This window comes from Ambystoma mexicanum, chromosome 5p (assembly GCF_040938575.1).
Source record: "Ambystoma mexicanum isolate Mex_15411 chromosome 5p, UKY_AmexF1_1, whole genome shotgun sequence".
NCBI lineage: Eukaryota > Metazoa > Chordata > Amphibia > Caudata > Ambystomatidae > Ambystoma > Ambystoma mexicanum.
Window position 1 is genome coordinate 1,061,294,093 of NC_090930.1, and position 18,043 is coordinate 1,061,312,135.

Below are 18,043 nucleotides of genomic sequence, written 5' to 3' on the forward strand. Positions count from 1 at the left end.
ACAAAAGGATGTCATCAGCGAAGGTTAGCCAGTTGATATGTAGGCTGCCAAGTCTAACCAGGTACATCCTGTCCTGAGACCACAACTTATCGTTGTCAGATAGGTATAGGTTAAACAATAGGGCGGCTAAATTATAGCATTGTTTAACGGCAACAAAGGTGGAAATTGGTGGCGTTAAACTCCCTTGTCAATTAACGCAGACCATGTAAGTTGTGTTCTCATGAGGTTTAGAGAGCAGGAGTACCAGATAAACACAAAATCCAGCTTGTAAAATCTTTTTCCACAATAAGTTGCAGATAATGCAATCGAAAGCTGCGGTTAGGTAGAGAGCGGCCATGTAGATTGGGCCCATGTCACGTAATTTGCTCTTAGCAAGAATGTGTGCCAAGACTGTAGCATTTAAGATGTCCCCATCTGTCACCTAAAGCTGACTAGAAATCGGGACAGAATATTACATTCTTTTGTGTGAGCTTCGAGATCATTCAGGATCAGTATGGAAAACACTTTTGCAGGGACATCAAGTAGAGCAATGGCTCACTAGTTGCCCGGGTCTGCTGGGCTCCCCTTTTTCAAAATTGGCACTATTATCGAAATAGGCCATGATTCAGGTATTCTATTTGTGTAGTAAATATTGTAAAATTTTTGTTTTAGTATAGGAGCCCAGAATTCAGGGGCTTGTTTTAGCACACAGGCAGGGATCCCATCGGGCCCCGGTGCTCTAGAGGGATGAAGTTTTGAAATTGCCCAAGTAACATCTCCTATAAACCAAGGGCATGCACAGTTCTTTAGGCACTGCAAATGATGACTTCTACATTAGCAAATTGGTGTGGTAACTTGTATTTATCCAAAAAGAAGATTGACAATTGTTCTGCAGATATGGACGATGAAAGACAATCTCTGAGTAGAACCTAATAGTCTCAACGAAGCCCAGACTGATCTTCTGTTATTTTGACACAAATTGAAAATAATTATTTGGTTTTCCATAATAAGAGAATTGTGTAAGATAGTATGGCTTCTATTCCTATACTGGTTACAGATCACTTTTTTCCTCTGTTCATACGATAGGATGGGTAGATGGAGTGCTTTGAACTCATGTAAAGCACATGTTTTAGACAGTTTTAGATCTCTAACTGCGGGGTTGAATGGATGGGGATGAAAAGACTTCTTCATAGATTCAGCTTTAGTGAGTTTTAATAACATAGTGTGAATTATCTGATTATTATGTTATGTTATGTTATTTTGCATTCATATAGCGCCTTATATACCATTGGTATGGTCTGAAGGCGCTGGTAGGTTGAAGTTCAGATCAGTAGAGAGAGTAGAGAGAGTTAAAGGTGCGTGTGAGCACCGGATATGTGTGCAGCCGGTGCGGTATTCATGTAATAGCTGCTTCTTAGCGGTAAGTGTGGTGGTTGCGAGATCAGCAGTATGTGTTCGTTCTGGCAGGATTTATCCAGACCGAATGTGGCTGCGTTAGGCCTGAGGAGAACTCCTGGCTGGGGGGTATGTAACCAGCAGTGTTTACTTAGAGTGATGTGGAGTGTGCGGCAAACGTTGGTATGAGAACAGTTATTTCCCGAATGGTGTCATAGTATCTCTGTGTTCTAGTTGAGTGGTGGTGTAAAGAAGAGAGTAAGCGTGGTGATGTGATATGATGGGTTATATGCTCTTTCATACGTTCCCTGCAATCCAAACCATTCCATGTAAATCACGCAATACTATGCGCTCCAGTCCTTTCCATGCACTCCAGTTCACTCCATGCACCCCAGTCTGCTCCACACACTCCAGTCTGCTCGTTCTATCCATATACGACACCCGTTCCATCTACATACTTCACCCGTTCCGTCTGCTCTACGCATTCAGCGACTCTATGTACTCATCCGTTCTACGCACTCATCCGCACTACATGCATTCCACACTCATCCGATCTACGTACTCATCTGCTCTATGCAACTCATCTGCTCTACGCAACTCATCCGCTCTACGTGACTCATCCACTCTACGCAACTCATCTGCTCTACGCAACTCATCCGCTCTACGCAATCGTCCGCTCTACGCCTTCGTCCGCTCTACGCATTCATCCTCTCTAAGCACTCGTCCACTCTATGCATTCACCTACTTTACTCACTCACCCGCTCTATGCACTTATCCACTCTATGAACTTATCCGCTCTACGCACTCATCCGTTCTATGCACTCATCCGCTCGACGCACCCCTCTTTTCTTATGCACTCATTTGCTCATACGCACTTGCCTGTTCTCTGCACTCGTCGGTTCTGCCCACTAGTCTTTTCTAGGCAATCATCCACTCTACATACTCTTCCGCTCAGCTCATCCATCCCGCTCTGCTCATCAATCTGCTCCCCGCACTCATCCGCTCTACGCACTCATCCGCTCTACATGCATTCCGCACTCATCCGTTCTACATACTTATCCGTTCTACGCAACTCATCCGCTCTACGCAACGCATCCGGTCTACGCAACTCATCCGGTCTATGCAATTCATCCGCTCTAGGCACTTGTCCGCTTTATGCCCTCGCATGCTCGACACATTCATCTGCTCTACGCATTCACCCGCTCTACGCAATCACCTGCTCTACTCACTCACCCGCACTCATCCGTTCCTCGCACTCATCCATTCTCCTCATTCATCCGCTCCCTGCACTAGTCCGCTCCCTGCACTAGTCCGCTCCCTGCACTCGTCCGCCCCGCACCCATCCGCTCCTCATACTCATCCGCTCCCCGCACTCATCCGCTTCTCGCACTCATCCGCTCCCTGCACTCATCCGCTCCCAGCACTCATACGCTCTATGCACTCGTTCTTTCCACGCATTCAGCTGCTATATGCATTCATCAGCTCTACAAAGTTGTTCGCTCATACGTAGTTATCCGTTCTATATACTCATCCGCTCTCTGCACTCATCCGCTCTATACCCTCGTCCGCTCCATACCCTCATCCGCTCCATACCCTCATCTGCTCCATACCCTCATCCGCTCTATACACTCATCCGCTCTATACACTCATCTGGTTTGCATATTCATCTGCTCCAGCGATCTACATACTCTCCACACTTCCGTACTCATCTGCTCTACACACTCATCCACTCTACACACTCATCCGCTCTATACTCATCCGTTCTGCACATTCATCTATTCTATGCACTCCTGCGTTCTGCACGCTCGTCTGCTCTAAACACCCAACCGCTCTACATACTCATCCGCTCAACATATCCATCCGTTCTACACACTCATCTGCTCAACGCATTCTTCCACTCAGCGCATTCATCCGCTCCACACGCTTCACCCATTCTAACTATTTCATCCACGCCGTTCACTTTGTTCATTCATCATGCATTACATCCATTTCATTAGTTTAAATCTTGTTACTGTTTTCGTATGATTTATTCTTTTTATCCATTTCACTTCTTTGCTCTACTTTACTTGTTTAATTATGTTTGTCCTTTTAGTTTATATTACCGGTTATAAGCTGTCGATTTCTCGCATCAGGTAGTTTGTTGGATTGGTGTCATTGAGATGCTGTTAGTCTGTTTGGGTTAGTTTGCGTACGTGTTGGTTTTAGGGGAAGAGTCAGGTTTTCAGTAGTTTGCGGAAAGACATTAGATCCTCAGTTAGGCGGATGTGGGGTGGGAGTGAGTTCCACAGCGTGGGGGCTAAGGCTGAGAATGATGATCCTCCTAACCTGACTGAGTTTGTCTTAGGTATGACTAGGAGGCCGGCTGAGCTTGATCTTAGAGTGTGTGGAGGGTGATAGGGTTTTAGCTTGTCTTGAAGATATTGAGGTCCGATTTTATGCAATGCTCTATGGGAGATGCATAAGGTTTTGAAAGTCACCCTTCGGGCCACTGGAAGCCAGTGCAGCATCTTAAGGGCTGGGGGGATGTGGTCTCTTGGGCTGACCGCAAGTAGCAGTTTGGCTGCAGCCTTTTGTGCCCTTTGGAGTTTATTCAGTTGGTAAGCGTGGACTCCGAGGTATAGGGGGTTTGCGTAGTCCAGTCTTGATATAACGATTGATTGGACTGCGGAGAGTCTGTTGGGGAAGGAGAGATATGGAAAGATGCGACTAAGGGTTTTAAGGTGGTAGTGGCAAGACTTTGAGACGTTGTTGACTTGGCGCGAGAGTGTTAGGTCAGAGTCAAGGGTACATCCAAGGTTTTTCACTGAGTTAGAGGGGGTCGGTGAGTTGTTGCCCATGGCAGATGACCAGGGTAGTGGGTGCGGAAGAAGTTTGGCGTTGCCACATACCATGATTTCCGTTTTGGAGGGGTTTAACAAGAGGTGGCTTTGGGTCATCCAGAGCTCTATGTCAAGGAGGCAGGAGGCCAGGTCAGGACGGGAGTTGGGTTTTGAGTTCAGGAGTCTTAGAATTAGTTGAGTGTCGTCAGCGTAGTTGTAACACAGGATGTTGTGTGAACGAATAATTGGTGGGAGGGTGATCAAGTAGAGATTGAACAGGAGGGCAGATAAGCATGCTCCTTGTGGGACTCCTTTGTCGACTGGTCGGGCTTGGGAGGAATAGGTGGAGAGTATCGTTATTTCGTACCTATCTTTGAGGAATTAAGCTATCCATTGAAGACCGGTTCCACGGATTCCTAGGGAGTGAAGGCGGTCAAGGAGGATTGAGTAATTGATTGTGTCGAAGGCGGCGGATAGGTCAAGAAGGATTAATGCGGCGCATCCCGCGGAGTCTGCCGTTATTTTAAGGTCATCCCAGATTGAGGTAAGGGTGGTGATTAGCTTTTTTGTTGCATATCAAGATGATTCCAAGTAGCAGAATTAATTGGTTATAGGTCAAAGTTTCGAATGCATAGGATCGAATGACCAAAGGATGGAATCGAAAGGACTGAAAATCAAAGGGTCGAATTATTTTTATTTTTTTTTTTAATATTTTTTTTTTGGTGGGGTCCCCACCAAATCCCCTTTTTTGTGGTAAAAAACACCTTTTTTCCAAAACAGAAACCCCCCAAAAAAATATATAAAAAAAAAAATTCAACCCTTTTGTTTTAGGTCAAATTGCGTCGACCCTTTGGCATTCGATCCTTATGTATTCGGTACTTTAACTGGACACCGAATTAATTCTATCAAGTTATTTAGTGATCATAGTGATCAACTTACTACATAAATGATTATTCCAGCGAAGCGATAAATAGGGCAGGTCAATAGTCAATAGTTGTAAACTAGAAATCGACTGAAGTAAAGGGATTGGCCTATTAATTGCAGTGAAGAGGATTAAGTGATCACCAAGATGAGGACTGCAGGTGGTCACTGAGTGGCAAGAGGGAAACAAATTATCAGAAGCTGCAAAGAAGTCAATACGTGAAGTTTTAATACCACTATGCAATGTGTACGGTAAAGCAGAGGGATCAAAGTAAAAAAAAAATATCCCATTTTGCGAGAAATTGTATCCATCTGCACCCCCTAATGGAGGCTGGAGATCTACTTGCATGGGCCATGTTATTATCCCAGGAACCAACCAAGGGAGTACAGCACGCGTTATAGTCACCACCAATTAATATCAAGAAAGCTGGATTGCGAATTTATGCATATTCAAAAATTGAAGTCAGTTGAGTAAATATCTGATCAAGCGATTTCCTGGCTGGGTTCCAGTATAGCGAAATGACCAAATAAGCAGCATTAAATTCACCGGACACCAATAGTTCAATAGCAATGATGTCTTCAAATTCCCTTATCATAGTAGAGGACACATTAATAGCATTATTGACTAAGAGAGATAAGCCACCATAGGGTCTACCCATCGTTGCACCTTTCGCATTCGCACAGTATGCTGTGTAGCCATTAACATGGAGGTCTTGGAACTTTGTGGTTACCTCGCACAAAATTACTGTGATTTTGGTATTGAACTGGACAGAGTTGATCCATGGATTTAAATTAGAGAAACCACATGAGTTCCAAGGGGCCACCAATAGGCTGCGTTTGCTACGTTGAAGTAGGTGGAGCAATTGCTATCTTAAGGCTACTTACAATAGGGGCAACCCATGACCAGTCTTTGATGACCGATAAAAGTGATACAAATTGTGCTAAGCCAATTTCATTGGTGGAGCTTTCTGTAGCCTTACCTAGATTGAGTTCAACGTCCTTTCTGTTGTCTGTATCCGGAGTCTCTAAAAATTCAACTTCAGCCTCGTTAGAAGTGAATAGATAGGAAGTCAAACCAAGCTGTATAAAATCCAGCCTGTGTGCCCATATCATTTTATAAATGATCGCCGAATGGAACTAGCATATCATGCGAGTCGAATTGAGTTGGATAAGAGTTACCCAATCAATATCTGTAGAGTTAAGTATTCTTAACGTAGGAATTTCATTGAAAGTTTGAAGCATATAAGATCTATACATTTTTTGCCTTCCGCTAATTACAGCATCGCTCAACCAGCCAATAATATTACAAGTTTCAAAAGTGAGTTCCGCTGATGAGACAACAGCTGTCTCTTGGGGCAACGCTGTGACATCTTTGGCAGCTATTCTTAAGGTAGTGGGATCCTCCTCTTGCATTATAGGGGCCACAAAAGTTGATTGACCACCAGATGCAATAGGTGGGGGGATGGGTTCTAAAGGCTGCTTGCCAGGTTCTAAGGTTGATGTTATACAAGGGATAAGCATCACTGAGGCCTTAACAGGTATAACTGATAAGGATGTTATAGGTTCAGCACTACTATCTGTTTCAGATCCTTTTGTAAGGAGGTAAAAGCTTGATAGTAAAGACTGCTTAGTAGCTGGAATAGCAGTCGCAAGGGGTGGAGGAATCGTGGTAATACGTACGTCATCTCCAATGTTTATAGTAGGTGCACCTATTTTCACTGGTTTGACCTCCTCAGAGCCGTCCTTTTTGTTACTCGTTATTTGAATTATATTTGTTTTTCCATCATTCTTTTTGTCTAAATTGGGCGATGTCTCCATCAAGTCTAGATCCATTTTACTTTCATCGTCTAACTAATTGAAATCGAGCACACCATTTTCATTGGATAGGTTGCATAAGTCTTTAATCTGTGTGTTATGTTTTTTTATTTTCCGGTGTGTGAGATTTTTCGTCTTTTTGACACCATCATTAGACTGCAGGTTTCTCAAGGCTCTTCTCTTGAGTGCTCTTATGTGCTTTCTTCGTTCTCTATGAGATATGAAGTGTCTAGGTGAGGCATCATCTGTATTATCTGTCGTGGCGTCTTGGGCCATTGCACTATTGCCCATGGCACTTGATTCCTGTTCAATAATATCAGTGAGAGGTGATGTGCTATGGACCCATCATAAGTAGTTGTTTGTTCTATTACTGGTTCTTTAGGTAACACATGATGTTTGTCTTGTATAACGGCAAATGTCGCTTGCCAATTTTCAAGTACTTTTTCTAGATACTCAATTTTTACTGCGTTGAGAGACAGTGTTTCTCAATTTTTCAATTTCGACTCCTTCTTCCTTTATCGGGGATAGTATGGGAGTCATAAGTGCCTGAGCATAAGAGCCCTTCAAAGGGGTTCCTGATTTCCCTGTACTGAAAGTTTGGGTGGCCCTCTCGCATGCAAAGAAGGGGGAGGTTTGTGAGGCCTGCAGCCTTATGGATTGAGTACATGGTTTCCCAGAATTTGCAACATTGAGTTCCGTGACCTTTTCATAGGCATACATGAAACCTTCCAACTTATTTAGTTTAACATGAATTTGCTCAGAGGATGTTTTTAGACCTTTTATCTCATAATTAGTTAATTCATGGCCTTTATCCAGCAGATTTAATATACGAGTAAGGACCGGAAATGTCATTTCGGATTCATGGGGGGGTCATGTGATGTCAATGAATTCGGTCTAGAGGGAATTTGTGATATCTCATGTGTATTCAACGGGGGTTGGGATAGTTGAACTGGGCTAGAACAGGATTGTATATTGTCAATACATTCAGAGTTAGCAGTAGAGTCAATTCTCTTATACGAAGTGTGCGGCTTAGACCGTGATTCAGTGGCTGGTAATACCACCTGGGAGTGCCCTAAAGAAGAAGAGCCTGGGTCTGTTATCTCGTTGAATTTATTATTAAAAAAGTGAACCTTCTCAATTCCTCCACCCCTTGCCACTACTGGAGTAGATGCACCGAGGGAAAGTCATACTCGTTTTTCTAATTCTGCCATTACGACAGGAGTCCGAATGGAGATGACTGAAGATGGTTGAGAAAGTATCTTTGGACAAGGGGAGGGGAGCAGTCTGAGGTAGTTTTTCATGGATACTAAGGATGCTCTGCTGGATAGAGAAGTCCAAATCATGAGCATCCTTAAGAAGAAAAGAATATTTATCTTGTGCATCATCAGGTGCGGCATGTACTTGTGCGTGTATGTACGCCAAGTCTACATCGTGAATATGTCCAACATTTGTGCCACAGAGCTCTGTACTAGCCTGTTCATCGCCCACTTCTAGGCAGGGAACAGGTTGAAGTGGGAAGACTGCCTCATGTGAGGTCACTTCCAATGTAGAGGCAAGTAAGGTAAACATCATTTTAGAGGATGTAGTTTCACTTTTGGTAGAAGTGGCTTTACAAATCTTGCCACTTCTGAGTCTAACCACCATACTAAGCCCTAAGAGCAGTATGGCCTTGTAGTGGCAGCAATTAGTTCCTCAGAGCAGAGCACTACACAATAGCCTTAAAAGAAAAGGCTATGGGGGTTTGGGTCAGAATACTTGCGACCCAGTAGCAACTACTGAACTGCGAGTCAAGTGAACCAATAATCAGACCGCCAAAAATGTCAGCCTAAAGATTGCCAGTCGCTGAAAGCGTAAAGTCACAAGTTCTCCAGAAAGGGGGACTAATAAAAATTCATATTTTCACATCCACATACAAAGAACCTAAAAGGTAGAATACAGTTGGGGACACAGGCAACTCACATTAACTGCGAGAGCAAGAAGTAAAGTATATGTGGTTGAATGAGTGCACACAATTATGCTCTCATTCTCAGGTTTAAATGTGTATGTTATCCAGAGCGTTTTCGTTCTCTTACTGATTACAAAGCATTGATCACAGTTTTAAGAGGCCCCAATATGCGCACAACCGCAAACACCGACCAGTGAGAGAATGGCCCACCCATAGGCAATTGTATTCCACAACACAAGAGGCCTGATTTTTAGACGTGCTTACGTGAAATAGTTATGGGATTTCATATATAGATTCAAAACTGGCTCTTAGTTGTAAATTGTATCAGTTGGTGTGTAGGTAGCAAAGTAGTAGTGCATTGCTACTACATCACTTGTGGGTTGAGCCCCCACCTCAGGGTGCAATGTGTAAAGAATTAGAACACAAGTGTGACCTTACAATCACAATGTTAGCACAAAGTTAACATGCAACTCGCTAGTAGCAATTGCGTGACTTGCGAATTTATCAACAATAATCACTTTTTATTTAACGTCAATCAAATTACGATTGGCCAGTACTATTCCAAGTTGCAATTCACCACGTAATAATCCCAAATACAAAAATGCTTATATTATGATGACATGGGATATATGAAGTATGTAGGGGTTAGTCACTTACTTACACAGTTATATAAACTCATATAGTGAGCAGAACAAATAGAAAAATCGCACCTCCTCGCTCCTGCTCCCCCACACTCGAACAACCAAACAGCTCACTTGCGACCACTTCGGGTGCGTGCGCGGATGCACGTGGATGCCGCAATTGTAGGTTTGTCGGAAGCAGGGGGCGTGGCCAAAAGAGCAGTGGAAACGCTGCGGGATGAAAGAAACAAAAAAGGTATGAATGAGGGAAGTGACTTTTTCAATGTTCCATCAAAGTCCCAAAGTCACAACACAGTAAGACAGAAAGATTACTTAATGCCAAGTTCCAAAGGATTTCGCCTCAGGGAAACTTCCTCTTAGCGATGGCTGTCCTGTAGTGAGACTGGAGAACAATGGATGCAGCAAGTACAGCCAAACAGCTCACTTGTGGTCACTTCGGGTGCGCGTGTACGCTGCAATTGTAGGCTTGTCGGATGGCCATGGCCAAAAGAGCAGTGGAAACGTTAATGGCAAGTTCCAAAGGGTTTTGCCATGGAGAAACTTCCTCTTAGCGACGGCGGTTCTGCAGTGAGACTGGAGCACAATGAATGCAGCAAGTACAGCCAAACAGCTCACTTGCGGTCACTTACAAAAGAAAGCAGGACTATAGGGGTTTTTGGTGCGGATCGAAAGAGCCTACAGCAGGCATGTCTGCATCAGGTGCCGCCTGGGAACGCCCGACGACTCCCAAATAAAGCCGAGCTGCCACATACCCAAGGACCTAATCCAACAATACGAGTTGTGAAATACAATATTTCACTGGTTTTAAACAGTGGAAATTGCTTTTCACCTCCAGAAGGTGGCAAAGTAGTTGTGAGGAGCAGCCCTTATGAGGCTTTTATTGACAGATGCAACTGATGTCATTATTCAGTTGACGCCGGAGGCGAGGTCCATTTATACCAAAATGAAGGTGACCATCCTCAGGAACTTCTGCAAAACCCCAGAATAATACCTCAGGAGCTTTAGATAGCTCACCAAGAAGGGGAGTCAAACCTTTGAGGTATTTGCACATCAGTCCTTGAGGTATCTGAGTGGATGGGTCACAGGTAACACTTTTGAAGTGATGAATAATTTGGTTGCTTGTGAGAATATCCTTAAAGGTTTTGAGATGGAGTTACACCAGCATCTAGTGGACAACAGTACCACAGACCCTGAGGAGCTTTCAAAGGCTGCCGACATGTATGAGAGCACTCGAATCCAGAAAAAGGCTGAGGTGCATACATCTAACTCAGATGACAAGGTTAATCTTAAATGTAACACGAAGGAGGGTCAGGACAAATATCTGCACTGTCCTGGTAGGAAAAGTACCCAAAGTGTGAGGGTAAATTCCAGCCACATTTCGCCTGCTCCCACAGAAAGGAGAAGTGAGGGCACCCCTAGCAATGGGGCCACCACATTTCAGTCCCAAGGGCTGCCTTGTGTGTAAAGAACAGGCAAATAGAAATGGAGATGCTGTGTGCAATGGTAGACCCAAACTGGCAATAGTTAGTGCTACCCTCATGGAGGAGAAAGTGATAGGCAGCGTGCACATAGTAAATTATGAATTTAGGGGCTGCTGAATACCCTAGTATCTCTGAGTGGTAAAGGCACTGGGTCTCCAACTGAGGCCCTGGTTCCTGCTAATACCAAGATCTTTTTGGGTCATGCATTCATAAAAGGGAAGAAAACCCCAGCGCCTCATGATACTGCTGTGATTATTTTCACCACAGTCCGATGAAAGTGGTTGCAGATCATTCCTAGTACTGAAAAACAGGTTTGTGGGTTTGATGGCTTTGTTTGATGCCCATGGTTGATGTAGAAGTGGATTTGTAGAGGTGAAATTTCTCAACCCAGCTTTGCTGTTCAGGATGCAATTCTGTTGGACTCTCTGCTACTTAATGACCTGTGCAACAAATAAATAATTACTGTGGTCACTGTATCTAGGGCCAAAGAAGCAGCAAAAGAAGCAACCTCTGCAGCCATAGACCGAAGTGCACTTCCAACTGGAGAGGGAGAGAGATTGGCACCGCTGGTACTGCCCAGTCCAGAGTACACAAAGGCTCCTGCCAAAGCAGGCCTATTGGCCACTGAGGTGCCTACTGGTATGACACTAGACCCATGGATTTAAGGGTGGCCTATTGGCATAGAACCGCCACCAGGGATGGTGGACATATGGTTTCACACCTCAAGGGCCCACCAGAACCGAATGACGTGTCCTCAGCTGGTCCGAGTCAGGCTGAATTTTGGCAGGAACAGCAGGACTGGCCAACTCTGGCTGATCTGTGTGAACAGGTAGAAAAACAGGCCCCTCGGGCATTTAGGTTGCAAAAGTCTCTTGTACAGTGAGCACAACAATTCTGAGGCAAGGGTCAACCGGAGGTTGATTGTGCCCTAATGCACAGGAGGTTCCTACTGGACTTGGCTCGTGACATTCCTTTGGCAGGTCCCTTTGGCAGGTTCCTTTGGCAGGAGTGACCAAGACAGCTGACAGACTGCCCATTTTTACAGGCCCCTGATGGGAGTACAAATAAAAGAGTTTGTCTGGTCCTTTCGTACTTTCCAAGCATCCGATAAGTCTGGCAGAGCTACTAAGGCACCCTTAATTCCACAGCCAGTGGTTACAAGGACTTTCGAGAGAATAGGCAGGGATATTGTGTATCCTTTGGACCCTCAAAACCCTTCGGAGGAACTGGTACATTTTGGTTGTGCTAGACCACACCCCCGGTAGCCAGAGGCACTACCCTTAAGTTGCATTAAAGCCCCTGTTGCAAAGGCTCGAATAGGGATATTCCCCCATGTGGGCTTCCCTAAAGAAGTTATATCTGACAGGGGATCCACCTTGATATCTGCATGTATGAAGGCTATGTGGGGTGAATGTGGACTAACTAACATGTTCTCCACAGCCTTTCACCCACAGACAAATGGGATTGTTGAACAGTTAAACACCCAAAAGAGCATAGTAGGTGGCTTGGAAGAGCGCCTGAGTGCAAAGTAGGATATTTACTTTGATGTCTTCTGTTAGCCTACCGGGAGGTGCCACGGAGTGGTGTAGGGTTCAGTCTCTTTATACTCCTTTTTGGCAATCCTGTTAGAAGTATGGTACAGGGAAGATGGGAGGGCAATCCTCAAACTCATTCCCATGACATAGTGAACTATGTGCGTGGCCTCAAATGATCAAATACAAGAAACAGAGTACCAAAAATCTGAAAGTCCGTCAGGAGCTCATGAAGCAGTGGAATGACGAGAAGGCCACCATGACTGTACACACACAGCCAGAAGGTCTGGATCATGGAAACAGTCAAGCTCACCCCCCTCCATGACAGATGGACTATTCCTGTTTGGGTTGATACTGGCTCGCCCTCACATCTCTTCTGAGGGAATAACCATCCTTCTGCTCATGCTCACAAGAAGGCAAAGAGGAATATCTCTTAGCTGTGCCTTCTTTACCTTTGTGATTGGGATCACTGTTGGCTTGTAGATGTTTGGAGGGTGAGTATGCAATTTAGCCACTACTCATCCTTGTACTATTGCAGAGCAGAAGTCATTTTATCACACATTGTAAATTGTGATCTTAAAATAAAGGGGCACATGTAACAGGTTCCTCCAATCACACTTGGACAAACATGAGACACCATTAGCAATCACCATCACATTAGTTGAGAAGCCCAAACAAAAAGTGAATTTTAGAATGGGCAGGTTGAGGAAAAGAAACATGTGATTAATTCCCAATCAAAAAGAAGTTCAGAAATATCAACATATGCAACTAACCAACCTTCCCACATTCACATTGTGCATGGAAGCCTTTCAAAAGAATAGACCTGGCCAGGACTCTTAAAGCCCTTCCAAACTCAAATAATGTGATTGTTTGCTGGATGCCACACACAATAGCGGATACTCATTCCTCACATTGTCAATGTGGTAGTACTTCTGCTGTCCGATTTGAGGCCTGTGGTAAAATGGTGTGCAAGTATAGGTGTACCGCTAACACCAAGTATGCAGGAGGGAAGAATCGAGGCTTACACATAAGTCTTTCAGAATAAGCCACTATATTTTATTTTTGATAATTGGTAAAGAGGGAGATGAATAGGGTGCAGACATGTGTTTTGGCCTACATGGGGCTTCTTCGGAACTTCGGCAATGGGGCATAACTGGGGCGTATACGTAGTAGGGCTAGCACCCGAAGTAGCAGAGCATGTGGAGCATAAGCGTGAGGTAGCAGGTCTGTAAGTGGAGTTCTGCTTGGCAACCAAACATTTATGCTGCAGATCTTCTGCGGCTCATGTGCAAAGATTTATGTGTAAGCCTTAATTCTTCTTAAACAATTAGCTGTCTTCTATATGATTATCTTCAAGTTGTCTTCATATGATTAGTCTCCTGACACCTCTGAATACATACCATTTTGCTCTCATGTGAAAACCTCAGTCTTGCAGAATACCAGGGTGATGCTTGAATGCCTAGGAATACCAACTACTTTGTAGAGACCATTATAGATCTGAACTTTTCTTGTCTAGAAGATTCTGGTCAGGGAATAATAATATTCAATAGCCCCTGCGTTCCACCCACATTTTCCTTCCTGCAAGACGGTGTCCCGTAGATCAGGATCCTTCAATATATATCAATCACTGTTGCATAACTTCTTCATGCCTCATCTTTAGTAGAAAGCTTGAAGACTCTGTCAGTCAGTTGGAAGATGAGTCCCCTTCCAGGATCATCTTTGTGATCCCCTTAATCATGCCTTCCAGCTGTTGATCACTATCACCAATTTTACCTCACAACCATGGAGATTAGAGGCATGCAATGTATTCTCCAGAATCTCCAGTTTCTACTTCAGTTGACATATGGAGTAGGCACCATACATCTGAAAGGATGAAAACTCTTCTTGAATCTCAGCAATTGTTACATTGAGGATTCAGTCGTTTTTAGGCTTTGTGTCACTTGCTTCATCTCTACACAAGACACCATAGTCAAGAGAGACGCCATCTCCCTTTTACAAGGATATTTATTCATCTTCATTTGAAAGCCATTTAGGGATTCTTTTAGCAGCCTCTCATTTTGACATGTATGGGGTGTCTGAAAACGCCTCCAAAGAGGTTTAAAGAAGTCTGTTGGGTAGTTTTTGCTCTTCCCCATCTCCCTCCTCACTTGACCATGTGCATATTTACAGCTATGGTCAGTGAAGTCCAGGCCTACACACAAGAGAACTGCTTGCTATAGCGCAAACTTTCAACCCTCTGGATCAACAGTGGACTGGCCTATACGGAACTCTGGAGATTTCCCAGTAGGCCTCTGCACCCTGGCCCTCTTTTGTGTGGTAACCTTTTTTATTTCCAAATGTTCTCATAGGAAAAGGGTTGGGCCTGTCTGAAAATGTGTAATATGGGGCCACTTTGAAAAATTATTTTGAGGGCCTCTTTTGACTGCCAGCCCATCTCTGCTCTGGATCACTCTTCTATAAGAGCTACACAAGCGGCCTCTAGGACTCCACAGCGTAATCAATTTTCATTGCCTCCCAGAGAACAAAGGAGTTTCCCCAAATTGCAGTAAGCTGCTCCCCAGCAACTCTTAATACCACAGCATTGGTTTCTATACTTTCTGCGCCTTCACTCATTCGTACATCTTTTCTGTAGATTAATGCACACTGCTGCACATACTTTCAACCACAAGAGAAGAGACCAGTGCACAAAAGCATCATGTCATGGGGGGGAGCAGGGTTTTCCGGTTCATTGTACTCCTGAAGGCCTCTCTGTCATCAGTCAGCTCCCAATTATGGTCTCCCACCCACAGATTCGCAAGGGCAGATTTGCCTATGCCAGTGCAGTCACATTTGTATCAGTCAGAAAGCCTCCGAAACATAATGCTGGAGCCGTAGGACTGAGAATCCCCATTCCTCTCTGAGCCTGTCTGGCTCGGCTCCCTGTCCAAAGCATTTTAGTGGAATGTTGTCAACATTGATGTTGGACCAGCATTTCAGGGGTGACAAAATTGGGAAGATGGCTGCCTTTCACGAGATTGAAAGGTAACGCCCAGCTACAGTTTTGGGAGCGTTGAAGTAATTTTGGGGAAGTCTTGCTTTCCTTTTTCTTCCCGGGACAGAATGGCACTGCATTCCTCAGTTACTCTTTTTGAGGAACTCATTCCCGTAGTCTCGAGGCCCAAGTTGCTTCATTCAGACCTGTGGGAGGGATGCTGGATGCGGACTTCCTGCGCAGTGAAGACGTCATGAGAGTGAAACCTGAACCCTCTCTCATTAAATCTAAAAAGCCCCCACCCCTCTTATTGAAGGCCCAAAAAACATCTTCTTGGCTTCGGAATCACCTGTTTAAACTGGTGTCACAGGGCCTCCCTCTGCATCTGCATGTGGAGAAAGTGCTGTGGGAGATAGTAACTTGTTGGTGCTGTTCAGGCTTTGAGGGAATTAGAATCACAACTTAACAATTTTTTTTTGAAGGTGTGATGTAATTACTGAAGAAATATCGGTTTATTAGAATCTGTTAATTATGTATGTTTAATAATACCTAAGATACTATATGGTGCATGATGATTCAGAGTAATAGTCATTTACAAGTGCTTGCAATGTTTCCAATAGATAATGATTTTGAGCAAGAGATTTTAAAAATCATTTTTTTGCATTTCTTTAGGTTGAAAGCGGGCCACACTTAAGTATTGCTGAGGCTTCAGGGCAGAATCAAATCATGAGTACTCACGATTCTTTAGACAAACACATTGCTTTAATTAAGTCCTTCATGCAGTCAAATAAGAATGTGAAAGCTAAAATCAAGAACAACTTGCTTAATCTGAATATCAAAATGGAATCTAAGGAAGACTGTCTTTCAGCAAAAGGGGTAAGAAGAAAATATACTTATACTGATGTTTAAAGATGAAACTGTTATTTATCACAGTCTTCTAGGGAGGGATTGTTGCATGCACCAACAGATAGTTGTTATATTGTTTTTTTTATTTATTTATGGTGTATTTTGTAGTGCAGACCAGACCTCTAAAAGCATCAGAACACAGTACATGTGAAGATCAAAATATTGTATTAGTATTGGAGCATTTGTGAGTGTGGGGCAGTTTCAGTGAGGAAAGGGTGAGACTGGTCTTGTGCTTTCGGAAGGCACCAATAGATTGATCATTTCCTTGGTGTCAGTCTATGGTGCTTGGCATGTAGGATTGATGATGCCATCAAGGTGGCTACCAACAAGTTCTTATAATATTTAATATTCTTCTCTCTGCTGTCTGTTTCCCTACTGAATTACCTGGTGACGAGTTGCAGGTTTCTACAATCCCACACACTTACGGTGCTAGTTTCAGAGATGAGTCTCTGGGCTAGATTCTCAAAATGTAGCACAAATGTAAGTCGTGCAGAGAATACACTTGTTTTATGTGTGCTACTTTCAGAAAAGCACAGGTCACCTTATTCTCAAAGGTGACTTGCACATGGGGGGCGCTGTTGCGCACGAGAGTGAATGGCTGCTCTCGTGTAAGCTCCAGCTGAATCCAGGGCCGGAAAGGCAAAATGGGCAATTTATTGACTCCGGTTCTACGCGATTTTAACACAGAACGTGCAGTAATATCAACAAATTACCCACACGAAATTTGGACCTGAAAGGAGAAGGGAGTCCTGAGATGTGAGGTCTGCTGAACTCTATGGTAGTGCAAGACGCGGCCGCTGAGGATCGGGGGGAGGAGCCTGGCGCCGGAACTAAAAGAGCGGCAGTGACAGAACGCTCGATCTGCACATCCAGTGAGGCAGAGTCGCGGGCGCTCCGGGCCCCGTAGAGCGTCTGCAGACCCCCTCTGATCTCATCACTTCAGCAACCCAGATCGGGGAGAGGCCCGGTGCCTCTGGGGCCCATCACGGAGGAGGTAAGCCGTGTCCCCTCCCCGAGTACGCCCGCCGGCCCTCCGAGCGGCCTGTAAGCTGTGATGCAGCCCCCAGGACTTGTCGGCGGCCGCAAGAAAATTGGGCGGGCGGGACGTTCAACTGAACTAAGACTTCGGGTCGCAGGGACACAAAGCATAGATAAACGGGCGGGGGGCGCAGCGATTCACCTTTTCGTCCCCCCCTCCCACCTCCTCCTCCATCGACGTAGAAATATATGTTGTGCAATCTGGCCAAAACATAGGGGGAAACCACAGTCACCGCCCAGGCCGCACAGAATAGAGCCCCCCTGGACTATTTGGTGGCCATGCGTGATCAGAGGCCTCACACGTGCTAATGAGACGAACGGATACCTCGCCACCCCAAACACATCGGGTCCTGGGGGCACGTCAGAGCCAACGAATAAGGTACTGGCAAGGGCCCCAACGCCTGCATCACGACTTTGGAAGGGGACAAGACACCTGAGCAGCATCATATAACCCCCTCGTGATACGCAGAGGAGGCATCGAGCCATCACACAGCGTCACCCCGGTATTGGGAGCAACGGGGTGAGGGAGAAAACAGGGCAGGAGACTCTCGTCTCCCACAGGCGCTGATGTAGGTGCCCCCAGTCTGGTCCACTGCAAGC

At 44.8% G+C, this 18,043-nt stretch overlaps 1 protein-coding gene across 1 annotated transcript in view; it reads left to right on the plus strand.

Annotated features, from left to right (window-relative positions):
- Positions 1-18,043, plus strand: part of LOC138481743 (cancer-associated gene 1 protein homolog) — a 947,940-nt gene that overhangs the window by 279,212 nt on the left and 650,685 nt on the right. The window contains exon 5 of the mRNA XM_069613838.1: positions 16,172-16,375. Coding sequence (XP_069469939.1) covers positions 16,172-16,375 — 204 coding nt within the window. The remainder of the gene's footprint in view (positions 1-16,171; positions 16,376-18,043) is intronic.